The following is a 13,382-nucleotide window of genomic DNA, read 5'->3' on the forward strand; positions in this document are numbered from 1 at the left end:
CATTTATTATAGACATTGAAACTAGAACCGTACTCCCAAATAAATCATTTTTAGAAAAAGACAAACTTCTTAGAAAATACTTTATTCATCAATATGATTTAAATCACGTTACACGTTTGCCATATTAGCAGTAAAACTGAATAAATATTTAATTTGACAGGCGGCATCATCCAAACTTGCATACAGTGGAAAAACGAAAAAACATAGTCAAAAACCTCATATAAAACAATTTATTACATTGCGAATGAATTTGATTCAGTATAATAATGGATAATGGATACATATTTATAAAAGTTAGCCTAAATTACGTCTAAGGTGCTGTGGGCATGGTTCCTATGGACTTCATGAGATGGTAGCAGTGCGGCAGGCGACTGCGATGGCCTATCTTCTGCAGCGTGGCGGCGGCCTGCGCCAGCATTCCCGCCCGCTCGCCCGGCGCGGCCAGTACTGCGGCGGGGAGGTGCTTGCAGGCCATGTAGAGAGCTACTGCGCGCTCGCCATCGCCGCCACCGCCCTCTAGTGCGCGTTCTGCAATTTAAATTGTTTGTAATATAACTGCTGGTGAAAATGAGGTGTAGACCGTAAAACAAGTTTCAGAATTCTTAGAAGTAAATTGTAGCAATGACGAGCGAAAGTTTCCACATGTAGTGCATTTTTTTTAAAGATTCTCGCATTAACGACTTCAGTCCTTGTGTTGCTGGGGGATTTCACAAACATTCAAGTCACATGCACCCAGACACCCAGACTCAGAACAAGCATTCATAGATCGAGCCCGCGGCACGCCGCGCTCTGTGGGATTGACGTAGTCACTAGGGGTTGGTCACCTCAACCACTTGGCTATCTGCAGTCACGTCATTAATTGTGAATGGCATAATAAAATAGGATCATGTGGGATTCTAGTATTAGCTTTAGCTTGGTACTTAGTTAGTTTGTACCTTTCCCGCAGATGATGGAGGAGCGGTTGAACCGGGGCCGCAGACTGCCGTCCAGCAGCTGCTGCGTGCGACGCGGGGCCGCGCCCGCCATCATGCGACACACCGCCGACTGCAGGAACACGCGGGATGTCACCCACTGCAAGCAAAAGGTACCATGGTAAACACAACATAATATTTTCAGTCGTTATATTGTAATTGGGTATTCAAGAATTTGACATAACATGCTTTTTGAATCTGATTTTAATATGACATTCCAAGTAATATACTTGAGAATTTTCGCCTGAATCGCCTCACACACTGTAGTTTACCGCTGTTCGCTTGCTTATAATTTGATATCAACAGCAACTAATTTGTATGAAACCATTTACCAACTGAAAATAACACTCAACGTTATCCTCGACTTGAATACTCTCGCCAAATTACAGAATACGGCATACTACTAAAATTCAAAATATACAAAATATCCAATGCAAGGCGGTGTACCTATGAGAAGAGTCCTAGAAGCGGGTCGTTGTACAGGCTGGTAAAAGTTTACCTACACAGTTTAAAAGATGTTTATAATAAGTAGGTCTCTATAACTTATTTAAAACAGACTGATATAGACTTACCGGTAAGTTCTGTGATATCCTCCTCAAGGAATGCAAGTCCCTTTGGAAGGCCCTGAGCTGCGCGTGCGGCGCGGGCCCGCAGTAGGCGTCGGGCCCCGCCGCGCCCGCGCGGTCCGCGCTCGCCTCCCACACGCCCGCGCGGACCTCCAGCACCCAGTCGCAGCACAGGACTTGCATCAACTGCCGGGAGTGTACACTCTTAATGATGTAAGCGTTATTTGAAGGGATTGTGAGCACAATGTAGGCGAAAAACGAAAATTAATTTATACATGACAGATGGACGGACAGCAAACGCTTAATAGTGTAATTTATAGTGTGCGCGTAAGTGCTGGTCACCTCCATTTTTGCGACTTCCTTCGCGGTGTGAAAGGCAAAGGCGCCCTGAACTCTTACTGACTAAAGCCGTTAGAATAGTTCTCCTAGTCGGGGGCAGAACGGGAATGCTTTTGCTGAATACCAAAATTACTAGTCACCACCGGTAGGACACAACTACACAAGAAGTAGACAAAAGACAATCACGACGTCTTTGTGTATTCCCCCATCTAAACCCTCTTATTTCTTAGAAACAGCAAATACTTACGCGCTCTTTAGCACAATATCGAACCCTAATATACACACTGATCGAAAAAGTGTCAAAGAAAAATGCGTTTGCTGTCTCACAACAGGTGTGACAGTTCTATAAAATTAGTTTAGTCACCACAGTTGAGTATTATGAAAATATCTGTCATGTCATACCAGTACAATGCCCAAGCGGGTGTGGCTTATCTTGTTATATTTTTCTAATATTAAACAAAGCAACATACTATAGCTTAGCGAGTAGTATTACGATCAAGTTACAGAATAAGGGGATACTAGAATGACATCTGACTACATGAAAGAGAAGGGTTCTTTCTAAATAAGCAAGTACATAAATCATAAACTAAATGCTACTTACAAAAAATAAGCTCAAATAATAATAAAACAATAAAAAACCATACATAAGACCTCCGATGCGATGTGTGTAACTAATGCGAGATTTGCCTTGTAGTAATATTGCACAACTCATTAAATCCAGTGCAATGCAACTACAATGCACTCCCGTAATAGTCATATCTTGAGGATTCTTCATGCCAACAATTCAAATAAAAGAATACTGAAATAAGCATTAAAATGACAAGCAAATAATAAAAATAACAGTGAAATATCGGTAAAAATAAAAATATAAATAAATCATAAATGGTTTTTATTATAATGTACGAATACTTACCAGCATAAGCTGTGTTGGTTTTCGGCAGCAATAGTACGCCAAAGAATCAGCTAACCTGGTTCCAGCGATGTCACAAACCTGAAAACATTTGATATTTATTTAAAAATAAAACCGATAAGAGGTGTGCTTGAAGAAGCTAAACTAAATTCATTTTAGATCTTGATTACTTCACAATTTAAACATTTTCTTTTTAAATTAACGATAATCAAAAAATAACAATTACAGAAAGTTAATGCTACATATTAAATCAAGGGTCTAGTCCAAAATTGATAATAGCTACCACACCATATCTAAGCATTTTAAACATGATTAATTAAAAATCATCAAATCAATTAAAATTTCACAGGTTTAATCATCGGCTTTAGTTGTAACACTCAAAATTTCACCTTATGCTATCACACACTAATACTATTATCGATCGATATTGCACACACCTTGAGAATGGTCTCCGCAGTCCTCTCGAACGAACGTTCATCTCGACACTGAGCGAGGCTCAATAGCCCGCGCCTGCTTTTGTACGCCATATGCAATGCCCTACGAATAATAGTACAATAGCTATATTTTCATCAGCTCATGTTTATGCTATGAAAGACAATAGTTATTAATACAACAACTATAAACTATACACTTTTGTTTTATAAACACCAGTGCGACTAGAATTTCTAAGTTTTCGCATGTATGAGAATCTTCTCATTGTTAATTAGACTGCTGTTGAATAATAATTTATTTTAATTTATATGTTATTGACCCGCATTTAATATATGGGTAACTTAGGTATTTGTAAAAGCAGTGTAAAAATGTATAGTTGTGTTTAAAATACAGCATTTATAAAATGTAGGAATTTATTCTTCATTATGGAAATGTGGTTATTTCAGGGGAAGTGTCATTAAAGGCAAGTACAGACTTGAACTTGTATGCATTTGATCTCTTTATTTTTTTCTTTTTATTTCTAGGGTAGGGTGTTTGTCAAATACCATAGGTTTAGCAAGAACTACTTGTTTTCTGTATGACAAGTTTTTTTGTAACTTAATAACTAGGGGAACATTCGAAGTCATAACGAACGAACTACGAGTTCTCGGTGTAAATGTTCCTATCATACATATATTTTTATGATGCGGAAATCAAGCCCTCTGCAATTGCCCAATTGACTTAACACATCGCAATCTAACTGCACCTGTTGCCTGTAGCAAAATGGTATGGCACATTGCGCGACGTGTCGCGGGTTCGATTCGCGCATAGGACAATCATATCTTTGTGTAATTCACGAATGCTTATCGTGAGTCTGAGTGTCTTGTGAGTGTGACTTGAATGTCAGTGTAACACCCGCGATGCAGGGGTAATTGCTTAGTGAGGGTAATAAGAGGAGTGTATGTCTTACCCAGGCAAGGGGTCTTCACAATTGGCTAGTGGTTCAGGTAGCATGTTCAGACGGTCACCAATTTCAACAGCTTTCCCAGTGTCGGCCAACAACCAAGTTGCAGCCACGCCCACTATGTTTGCCCACCATTCCATTACGGGATCCCAGCAGCCTGCAGGGGTTTTAGGGATATTTATATTAAGGACGTACGATTAATGTTTTAAATATTTTACTTATAATAGTAGTAATTTTAGCTAAAAATGTTTTTGTTGTATATACTAAGTACTCAATTCATTTGCGGCCAGTTAGAATTTTTTGATCTATTCTTAAACTATTTAAAATTCCTTATTTAAATGATGATTAAAAATCACATCTAAGCATAATTTGAAGCTTTCATGCTATTGAATCCTTAAATTGTGCTTTTTAATCAATGATCTTGCTTTCAATCTGAAGGCACAAAACAAATGATCATGCTCATCATACAAACATTTGTCCTGGGTGGGAAACGAACCCACGACCTCCGGCATACCAGTCAGGGTCACTAACAACTAGACCAACCGGTCAGTCTAATATTACCTGTATGGTGTGGAGCGTCAGTCGAGACATCATCAGTGATCAGTTTGATAAGTTCGAGCACGTCGCGCGTGTTGCTTCGCTCGTCAGCACACAACAGCATCTGCAGACTCTTTTGTAGAAGCTCCAGATGATATGCCTGGGTGCGAATGTTGCAAGTTAAAGCAAATGTCATCGCTAAACTATGGAAAACAAATTTAAATGTAGAAGAAAGGAATGTGGGTACAGGCCAAATTTTTAGACGTGGTTTAATTTTTGTGGAAGTCCATTATTCACAACATGTCTAATTCGGATATTATGGATAAAGCAGTCATACACATCTAACAATGAATTAATTTTTGGAAAATTAAAGTAGTCGTGTCAGCTTCTTACACGGCTAAACAGCTCGACCGAATTTGATATAATTTTGATGAGATGATAAGTTGAAGTTGACAAATAAATCAGTTCATACCTACCCAAACTAATTTGTTAGTTACTTATCAACAAATTTATGACAGCAACAAATATTGCCTATCAGACTGTAGAAATCTGTGAAAATTTCAATTTCCGACTAGCTATAAGGTTTTATGAGATACACCTCAAAGACGGACAGCGGAGTAATAGGGTTCCGAAATCCGTTTTTAGCCCCTAGGTAAGAAACCCTGAAAATACTCCATCAATCGTGTATCTATATAAATATAGTAAAATAATTATGTAATCAATTATGGTGGTATTAAGTCATGTCATAATATTGTTAATGATTGTTACAGAACTATGCAGATTAGTTTGAGTCATCAGCAAGTATTGTAACGGTAAGGTTGTTTAACTAGTTATGATTATGTAATATCAGCTGTAGCATGTAGGTGATAGTAACGAAGTAATCTTAGACTGCATGAAAGTGTTTATCCATAACTGTGTCTACATGATTTTGTCTTGAATAAGGTATAATTTTGCATCTTCGTAATGTAGTTTTCTGTCCGCTTTATTGGGATGTGTATAATTGTATTTTTTTTTTTCGTTCAGCTTAAGTTCATGAGATAGACTTCTATACATATGAAGGTCTTACGGACGGTCAGTAAAGAAATAAGCAAAGCATGAAAGCTCAAAACTATGCAGTATAATATACATTATTTTGAACAGGATTATCATTTGTGTCATTTCTTGCCAAAATAAAAATTAATATTCAGATTCATAAGTATAAAAAAAAATACTCATTTTACGAAGGTGTTCTAATGTGTGTATCTAAATAGTATAATACCACCTACGATATTTTGGCTTAGGCCCATGTTTGTATTGATGACTGTTACTTTATAAAACATGACTAACAACAGCATACTAAAACAATACGCTCTAATATTTATTCGACTGCTTAGCTTATTTACCAAACATTAGCCTTGTGACAATAGTCAATAGCGATTCTTATATCAACAAGAACGACACACCGAAAGAAACGAAAGTCAATTAGATACCAGTGCTAAATTTCACAATTTTAGACCAGTCGAATCAGACGTATAGTCAGCCAATGTGTTTTTGGAGCGATCTAGGTTCACTGACGCTAAGTAAGCAGGCTTACTGCGTTCCAACGTGACAACGAGTGATAGTCGCTTAGGTGTGAACAAAAAGTGAATTACATGTAAGTAAATTAAATATTGCAACGCCTGCTTGTCATTGACGCCTGATAATAAAGTTGTTTTGAACGCGGTTTCAAAATGAGTATTCACACTTCACATTAATAAAGGAACCAGAAATCTGGCTGAACAGTGGATGCCATTGAAACTATTATATGCCACACGCCGTAAAAGAAAAGGATGTTACATTAAACTCAAAAGTTTAATAATGTCTATTCCTTTAGGATCCTTAAGTTTGGTGGATCAGCGGCAGTTGAAAAATGAAAACTGGTAATCAAGTGCATAATAAAGGTGGTGTAAAGTTACCCTCATAGCGTAGGCGAGCGGGTCGGCGGGGTCGGGCAGGCGGCAGAAGAGCGCGGCGGGCGGCGGGCAGCGCTCGTAGCTCCAGCGGCGCGCGCGCAGGAAGCGGGCGCCGCGCGCGCTGCCCACCCAGCGCAGCCGCACGCCCCACTCCGACAGCCCGTCCGCGCACCACCACACGCACAGCCGCAGGTAGTAGCTGCACACCACACGTAATATACAGGTGCAGCTCGTCAGGGGCGCGAGGATCCGAAACATACGGAAATTTACAAGTATCCAGACTCGAAAAAGTTAGGGGTGCTCTTTAAACAACCACCCCTTCGGAACCACGGTAATGATCGAGGTCCCCTGAAGCCGCGCAGTTAATGCGCGATTACAATCTCGTGACTCCTCAGTAAGGAGGAACGGGATTGGGGTGTTGCATTCGGAATAAGTCCAAAATATTGTCACGCTACAACGGGAAGGTGTACAGGTGCAAACGACATATGCAGCGCATCTAGATACAGTTTTCACTATTACTGCATTACACATATCACGCTGTCACAAGACAAGTGTTGTGACAAAAGAAAGTTTTCTTTCTATAAAAAAAAACAACTCACCCACATAACCAGTTCCCGATCTTCGGCATATTATCCTTGAACACTAAAGCTGCAGTAACATAGGTGTCAGCCAGTAGATGTCTGTTGCCCGTCACCTCGGCTAAGTTCACCGCTTGGAGGGCTAATAGAATCCGTTCACTGCGTCCACTGTGACTTGATAATATCTCCAGTTGAGCGAGGCGATGAGACACAGCCGATACTTCTGCAGCCCAGTGTTGCGTTGCCCTTCTTGCAGGACTGTAGAAATAATAATATATTAAAAAGAACTAAGTTTTGCGTGATCTTGAATAACGTATATAGGTAACCTATTTTATAGTCACTTTAGTGAGGATGTTTCATTATTAAATGATGCAATGGTTTACACACTGGGTCGCGAGCCCTTCGCCGCTTCAACTCATGATTAAAGACCGGTTGGGTTACTATTGCGGAAATCCCGATAATACACAAGAATAAATCATTAAATATTATGTGATCCGAGATTTTTACTAGACAATAACAGAAAGTTCTTTCTTTTGGAGTGAGTATTTTTTACGGTAAACTTTTTTCTTAAAAGTACCCTATCTATATACCGTCAGAGTCGAATGTTAAGGCATATTACCTATCGCTCCACAAATCGCCAGCGCGCCGAGCAAGGAAGGATCCGAAGGGTAGTCTCTGCAGCATCTGCCGGAGCACAGCGGCGGCCACAGCGGAATACTTCGCGTGACCTTGACCTCCTGCCTGCACACTCTTCCCGCAGACTGCTAGACTCCGATGTAACTCTAACCTTGCGTTATCTAAGTCATCCTGCACAACAAATATAAATTATGTCGTGTTTTATGTTTTTACTTCAAACTGACTGCATCTTTCCCTTGCCATCCCGCACCCTTTTCCTTTTTCCACGCTTTTTAGTTATTTTAGTACTGAAACCTTATCAAAGCCTAAAACTAGTTAAATAATTGAGTAGTTTTTGACTGAAAAGCTTATAACAGAAACATGTATATTAATGTCAGACTAAGTTGTCGACTGACTTTAATTCTCTCTCCTAATATTTTCGTGCCCGACAGGGTCCACAATTGCTACTTAGTTATATTTAAGACCTTTACACATTGTGGAGCGAAATAAAGTATTGAGTAGGTATTGAGTTAAGAGTTAGAGCTATGATGATCAAAAACGAATGAGCAAATAGGCTGCTCTTTTAATAATAACATGATTATAGCACAATATTAAAAAAATCTGCAAAAGTGGACTGGTTGTTTTTAAAATAAAAAGACAGCAAGTATGTAAGGTTTAAAATGACTAAGCAAAACGAGTACCAACCTTTTTCAAATAATTTTCAGCTTGCCGTTTGTGTTTGTAAAAAAGTCCAGCTTCTTTAGATTGTGACTTGGGTACAGAATCTCCATAAACAAGTAATTTTATCAGACAGCCTCCCAGTATAAAGAAATTTATTAGATATATGAAGAACATACTAAACAGCCATGTTCCCCATGATGTGCCAGTAGGACCTGGAATCACAAATAGAAATTTAATTCTCACGTAAATAACACAATACAGTACAATTTCAAAGGTAAGGACACTTTGGTACGTAAAATACAAAAATTATACAAAATAGAATAAATATTACCAAAATCATCAGTATCTGCCAATATTTTTCTTTGATCCACTCTCGCTGAGAAGTCTGTTACAGAAGATTCGAGCATAAAGTTTCCAAAGAACGCACTGAAGGGGTTGAATGCTATCAAACCAACCATGAAGGCGCATAACGCCAGTCGGGAGTGATCGCCCATTCCCATAACGATTTTCGAATTTGAATATTTGTCTTCCACCTGAAAAAGTTTAAATAAAAAAATACTTAGGATAAAATACAAGAGTTTATAACAGTTTTGAAGCACTTTTTTAATCAAATAAGTTTATTTAAGACCCTCAATCAGAATCTAGTTGGATATCTTATCAGACCATAGATTTCTATGTTAGATTGACAGTTATAATGAAGTGTTAAGAAGTAAGATTCTTAGCAGAAGTTTTACTATTCAGCTTATTTTAGACATACAAAAGACTGTGGAAGAGGATGATTACCAGTCCAGAATTGCCTTTGTCAATACCTATAGCAAAAGAGATGCTTGTAAGAACAAAAACAACTGACCTTGTATTCAGGTGATGATGGAGAATCACTATCAAATCCATGTTGAGAGCTTGATGGTGAAGAGATATCACTTCGTGGAGGTGTGTAGGTCACATCAAACTGTGGTTCTTTCACTCCAGACTTCTGGAATGCCAGTTTCAAGGCCACATTCTCTTGCTTGAGACGAGTATTCTGATTCTGCAGGTACTTGATATATTCTATCGTCTTTCTTAATATAGCTGATTTGTTCAACTAGAATATTGAATATATATTTAGGTACAGAAAGGTATTAAGAAAATCATTTTGAGATAAATCATATTATTTAGGGGAACAAGAACAAGATATAAATATTGCCTATAGAACATCTTTTCAATCATTTTCTTTTTAATAATAGTAACAAATTAAGCAGAATATAAGTTTTCATCACTCCAACATCCTCTTAATAAATCTTATTAGATTCATATTATAATTATCCAAAATATTTACATGTCCCTTACACATGCATAGTTTTTACTACTATTACAATAAATTTACTAAGCAAAGCATCATTGGAATAACTCTGTAAAAACCTGCATGAGATTTTTTTCATTAATACACAGATTGTTTATCATACGACAATGACACATGGTGTTGTTATTGCATCATCTGATAAACATGACTAATCTATAAAATTCGAAAAACTGAAAAAACCCCATAATACTTACTTTAGCTTCCTCTCCAACTAGCATATTCTTTAATTCTACAATTCTATCATTTATACTTGTTCTATAACGTCTCTCGATAGCATTGTGCGCACTTCTTTTGACTTCCTTTACTTTTGGTACTCCCATATTGGGGGCATGGCTTAGAGTTATCTTTTCTCCCTCTAAGACAACTGGGATCCCTGTTAGGAGAGTCGGTCCATTGTTGCTGGTGAAAAATGTATGGATAGGCTTGCTCTCTATATTCGATTTCGTGTTTGTGATGATAGGAGTCGCTCCTAGAAAATTAATAAAATCATTTTGTAAACAAAATTTTACTCAAATGTTTAATTAACTGTTGTATCACATATTCAAGTTGAATCAAATAAAAGAAAAACTTACTTTGCACAGGAGCACTGGTATACATGAAAGTTTGCGTTTCTGGGTTGAATATATTAGACTGTAACACAACTGGAGAAAAACTTGCATCAGAAGTTTTTAAAATAAGAGGTGTTACTCCTTTGGTATTGTTTTGGATTAACAAAGGCTGGTTAGGCGGCTTTGCCTTGTTTACATGGTTGATTTGTGTAGCCCCATCTATTTGCATCACTGATGGTCTAGTTTCAGGCAGGGGTTGGACATTTGGAGCCAAATTCACATAGAGAGGGCTCTGAACCACCTGCTGTACAATCATGGGACTTGGTGCTGGTGGCCTACTGTGTCCGTGCTGCGTAACATCAGGCAATGGTGGACCATCATGAATAGACAAATTGTAACTCTCTTCTCTGGCATAAACCCCTTGCACCGGACTGCTTTTCGCTTTTGGAGTTGCTAATGACTGTGCCTTCGCTCTGTGAGTGTACTGAGACACCATAGGGTTTCCAGTAGGGTTATAGCTAGGGGAAACTTGCGGTTGCACCGCAACTTCCGTCTTAACTTTAGTGTCAACACTGAGTAATAAAGGATCATTATCCACTCGAGCCAGTTCATCTTCAAGCGTCTTCATAAAATCTCCATCACAACCACTGAGAAAGTCTGAAATTATACAATCATTACTCATATTACTCATACATTTACGATCGTCAATCTGCACAACCAGATAATTTTACTTTTTATCTATGTTACCTTCTATTTCAGCGATGTCATGGACGTTAAACACGTCGGAGTTTATGAATTGATCGTCCTGCTCCATTTTAGTATCCATTTTCAGCAAATTAATTCAAGAAACACGATTTTCTAAAATAATAATACACATATTTACGTTTTTCGCCATTTGACATTTGTCTGATGATATAATTCAACCAATCAAAAGAACGAATAGAAGTGGTGTGATGTGAGCGCAGTGACGTCACAACGGGGTGTGTTTGCAAACTAAACGTAGGAGACTATCGCTTATTTGCAATATTCTTGCTTTCTACTTTTTTATCTCAATTTTTATGAGTATAATGTGTTTTAATTAAATCTTTATAAAATACGATTCTAAAATTCGATATGCGAAAAGTGTTTTTTTCCTTATTCGTAAAAAATATAAAAATAAATGGTGCGGTGTTTTACGACACAAATCCAATTGTTTTATACAAATAATCGTTAGATGTAACTATGGTATGTACAATGAGAGCAAATTCTATTTTGCAACGAAATCGATTCTCTATTTTTTTGTTATTGATACCTTGTTGATAACAGGGTCTGTTATAAATTGGCCGACTCCATAATCAAATGAACAATAGTCAACAATAGTATCATAGTCTATGGTCGGAATAGGACTGTCAAATTTGACAGATGACAGTAGATCGAAAGTAATTTTACGCGCGGGTTTTAGTTGTTACTATTATGATTTCTGTTCATTCATGGAAAATAAATTGTATCAATCAACCAAAAGTCTTTATTATTCACGTAAACATAAAAACAGGAAATCATATACTCCAAAAAACCGCTTATTAACCTATTGCATTCACTATTTTATATTTCTAGAGTGGAAGTCTACTTCTCCAACTAAATGGTAAGTTTAAGAATATAAAACACCTTTTTATATTAATTATTCGTATATATCAATTACTTTAAAAACATAATTGAGGTAGTGCTTACAGGCCTTAAAATTTCCAAATAAAATTGGATTTAATGCTGCATGATAGGACAAACTTGAAATAAATATTTATTTGAAATGTAAAATGTCCTATAAATTATTTTAAGGAATTAAAATATAACCTGTTAATTTTGACCTTAATGCAGATTCAGTACCAATATCAGTAATATATCACTAAACGATCATACGTATATCAAGAAACAAGACTTTATCAACCCGTGTGACGATAAATCGAACTATTTCGCCCGTTGTTTTTTAAACGTCTCCGATGTCATCCACTAGATGCCGCTAGTGTAGGTTCCCAAAGTCTGGAATTTTACATTTTTCAACTTCTACAATTACTTTTATCAAAATAGATAGGCAATATGATATACAATTTAACAGTTAACTTAAGTTTTAAGGTTGATACACTTGTCACAAACGCTACTTTGAAAATTAATTAGGTATCTTAGGTCGATTTACTCATCGAAGCATACAAATACAAATATGATACAAAACGTTTTAGACATGTCTGAAATTAAATTAAGTGTCTGTTTACGATGCGACTCAACGGTTTTCTTTGCACAAATTATTTTACTAGTCTGTAAGCGACATTGAAGTAGTGGGAATAAGGGGTCGGATTCTCAAATAAATATTCTTATTCGGGAAAATAATCGCGGACTTCGGAAGTACCCAAAAATGTAAAACTTTATTTTCGGACTAAGATAATTATCAAAGAAGAACATATTCTGCAGGGGACACATTAAGTCGCCTGTCCAACTAGATTCTCATAACGCACCTGCATCCTGCATGTATCAGAAATGGGAGTAAGAAGTCAGACAATACAATTTCGTGAGTGATGTACTGCAATGCATTGAAACACACCGACAAGGTTAGATTTAGAGTAAGCAAGCGTTACCTTATCCGCTTCCTTACTAAAGAGGCGAATTAAGAGGCTTGCCCCCTGCGTAAAAATACATAATATCGCTATGAACTCATTTCCATGATTTTTCGAATCTATTACATATTTCATGATATTATTTTGGTGTCCGTAATTGGTACACATTCGAGGCCGACAACTGCGGATCGATTTCAAAATAATTCAATTTATTTGCATTCCATAATGTGGTATATGTCCATCACCAAAGTGACACGCTACTACTTACCTAAAACTCAGTTTGTATTATAATTTATTGTGTTCTAGACTTAAGAAGCAATTAGCAAAAATATATTATGTAGGTAGATGCAGTTATTTTATACCAGAAGGCAGAAGGAAGGTGTTGGCAATGGAAAAATAAAAAAAAAAGA

General features: G+C 37.3%; 1 protein-coding gene across 1 annotated transcript; it reads right to left on the bottom strand.

Annotated features, from left to right (window-relative positions):
• Positions 1-214: 214 nt before the first annotated feature.
• On the bottom strand, positions 215-11,306 carry LOC113508333 (sterol regulatory element-binding protein 1). The gene is made up of 16 exons (XM_026891302.1): positions 11,138-11,306; positions 10,415-11,047; positions 10,037-10,311; positions 9,354-9,584; positions 8,835-9,036; positions 8,528-8,715; positions 7,827-8,014; positions 7,229-7,465; positions 6,633-6,828; positions 4,723-4,858; positions 4,168-4,318; positions 3,224-3,323; positions 2,790-2,867; positions 1,544-1,723; positions 936-1,071; positions 215-528 (listed from the first exon to the last, which is right to left on the bottom strand). The coding sequence occupies exons 1-16, from the start codon at positions 11,214-11,216 to the stop codon at positions 311-313; spliced, it is 3,228 nt and encodes a 1,075-aa protein (XP_026747103.1). The 5' UTR covers positions 11,217-11,306; the 3' UTR covers positions 215-310.
• Between the last annotated feature and the right edge of the window lie 2,076 nt (positions 11,307-13,382).

Source organism: Trichoplusia ni, chromosome 2 (genome assembly GCF_003590095.1).
Source record: "Trichoplusia ni isolate ovarian cell line Hi5 chromosome 2, tn1, whole genome shotgun sequence".
Classification (NCBI taxonomy): Eukaryota; Metazoa; Arthropoda; class Insecta; order Lepidoptera; family Noctuidae; genus Trichoplusia; species Trichoplusia ni.

Bases quoted from the DNA above. Each gene is read 5' to 3' on its own strand.
- LOC113508333 (XM_026891302.1), bottom strand. From the start codon at position 11,216: ATGGATACTAAAATGGAGCAGGACGATCAATTCATAAACTCCGACGTG. The intron at 4,319-4,722 runs GTAATATTAGAC...AAACCCCTGCAG, and splicing joins TGACGCTCCACACCATACAG to GCTGCTGGGATCCCGTAATG. The intron at 1,724-2,789 runs GTAAGTATTCGT...CACTCCCGGCAG, and splicing joins AACCAACACAGCTTATGCTG to TTGATGCAAGTCCTGTGCTG.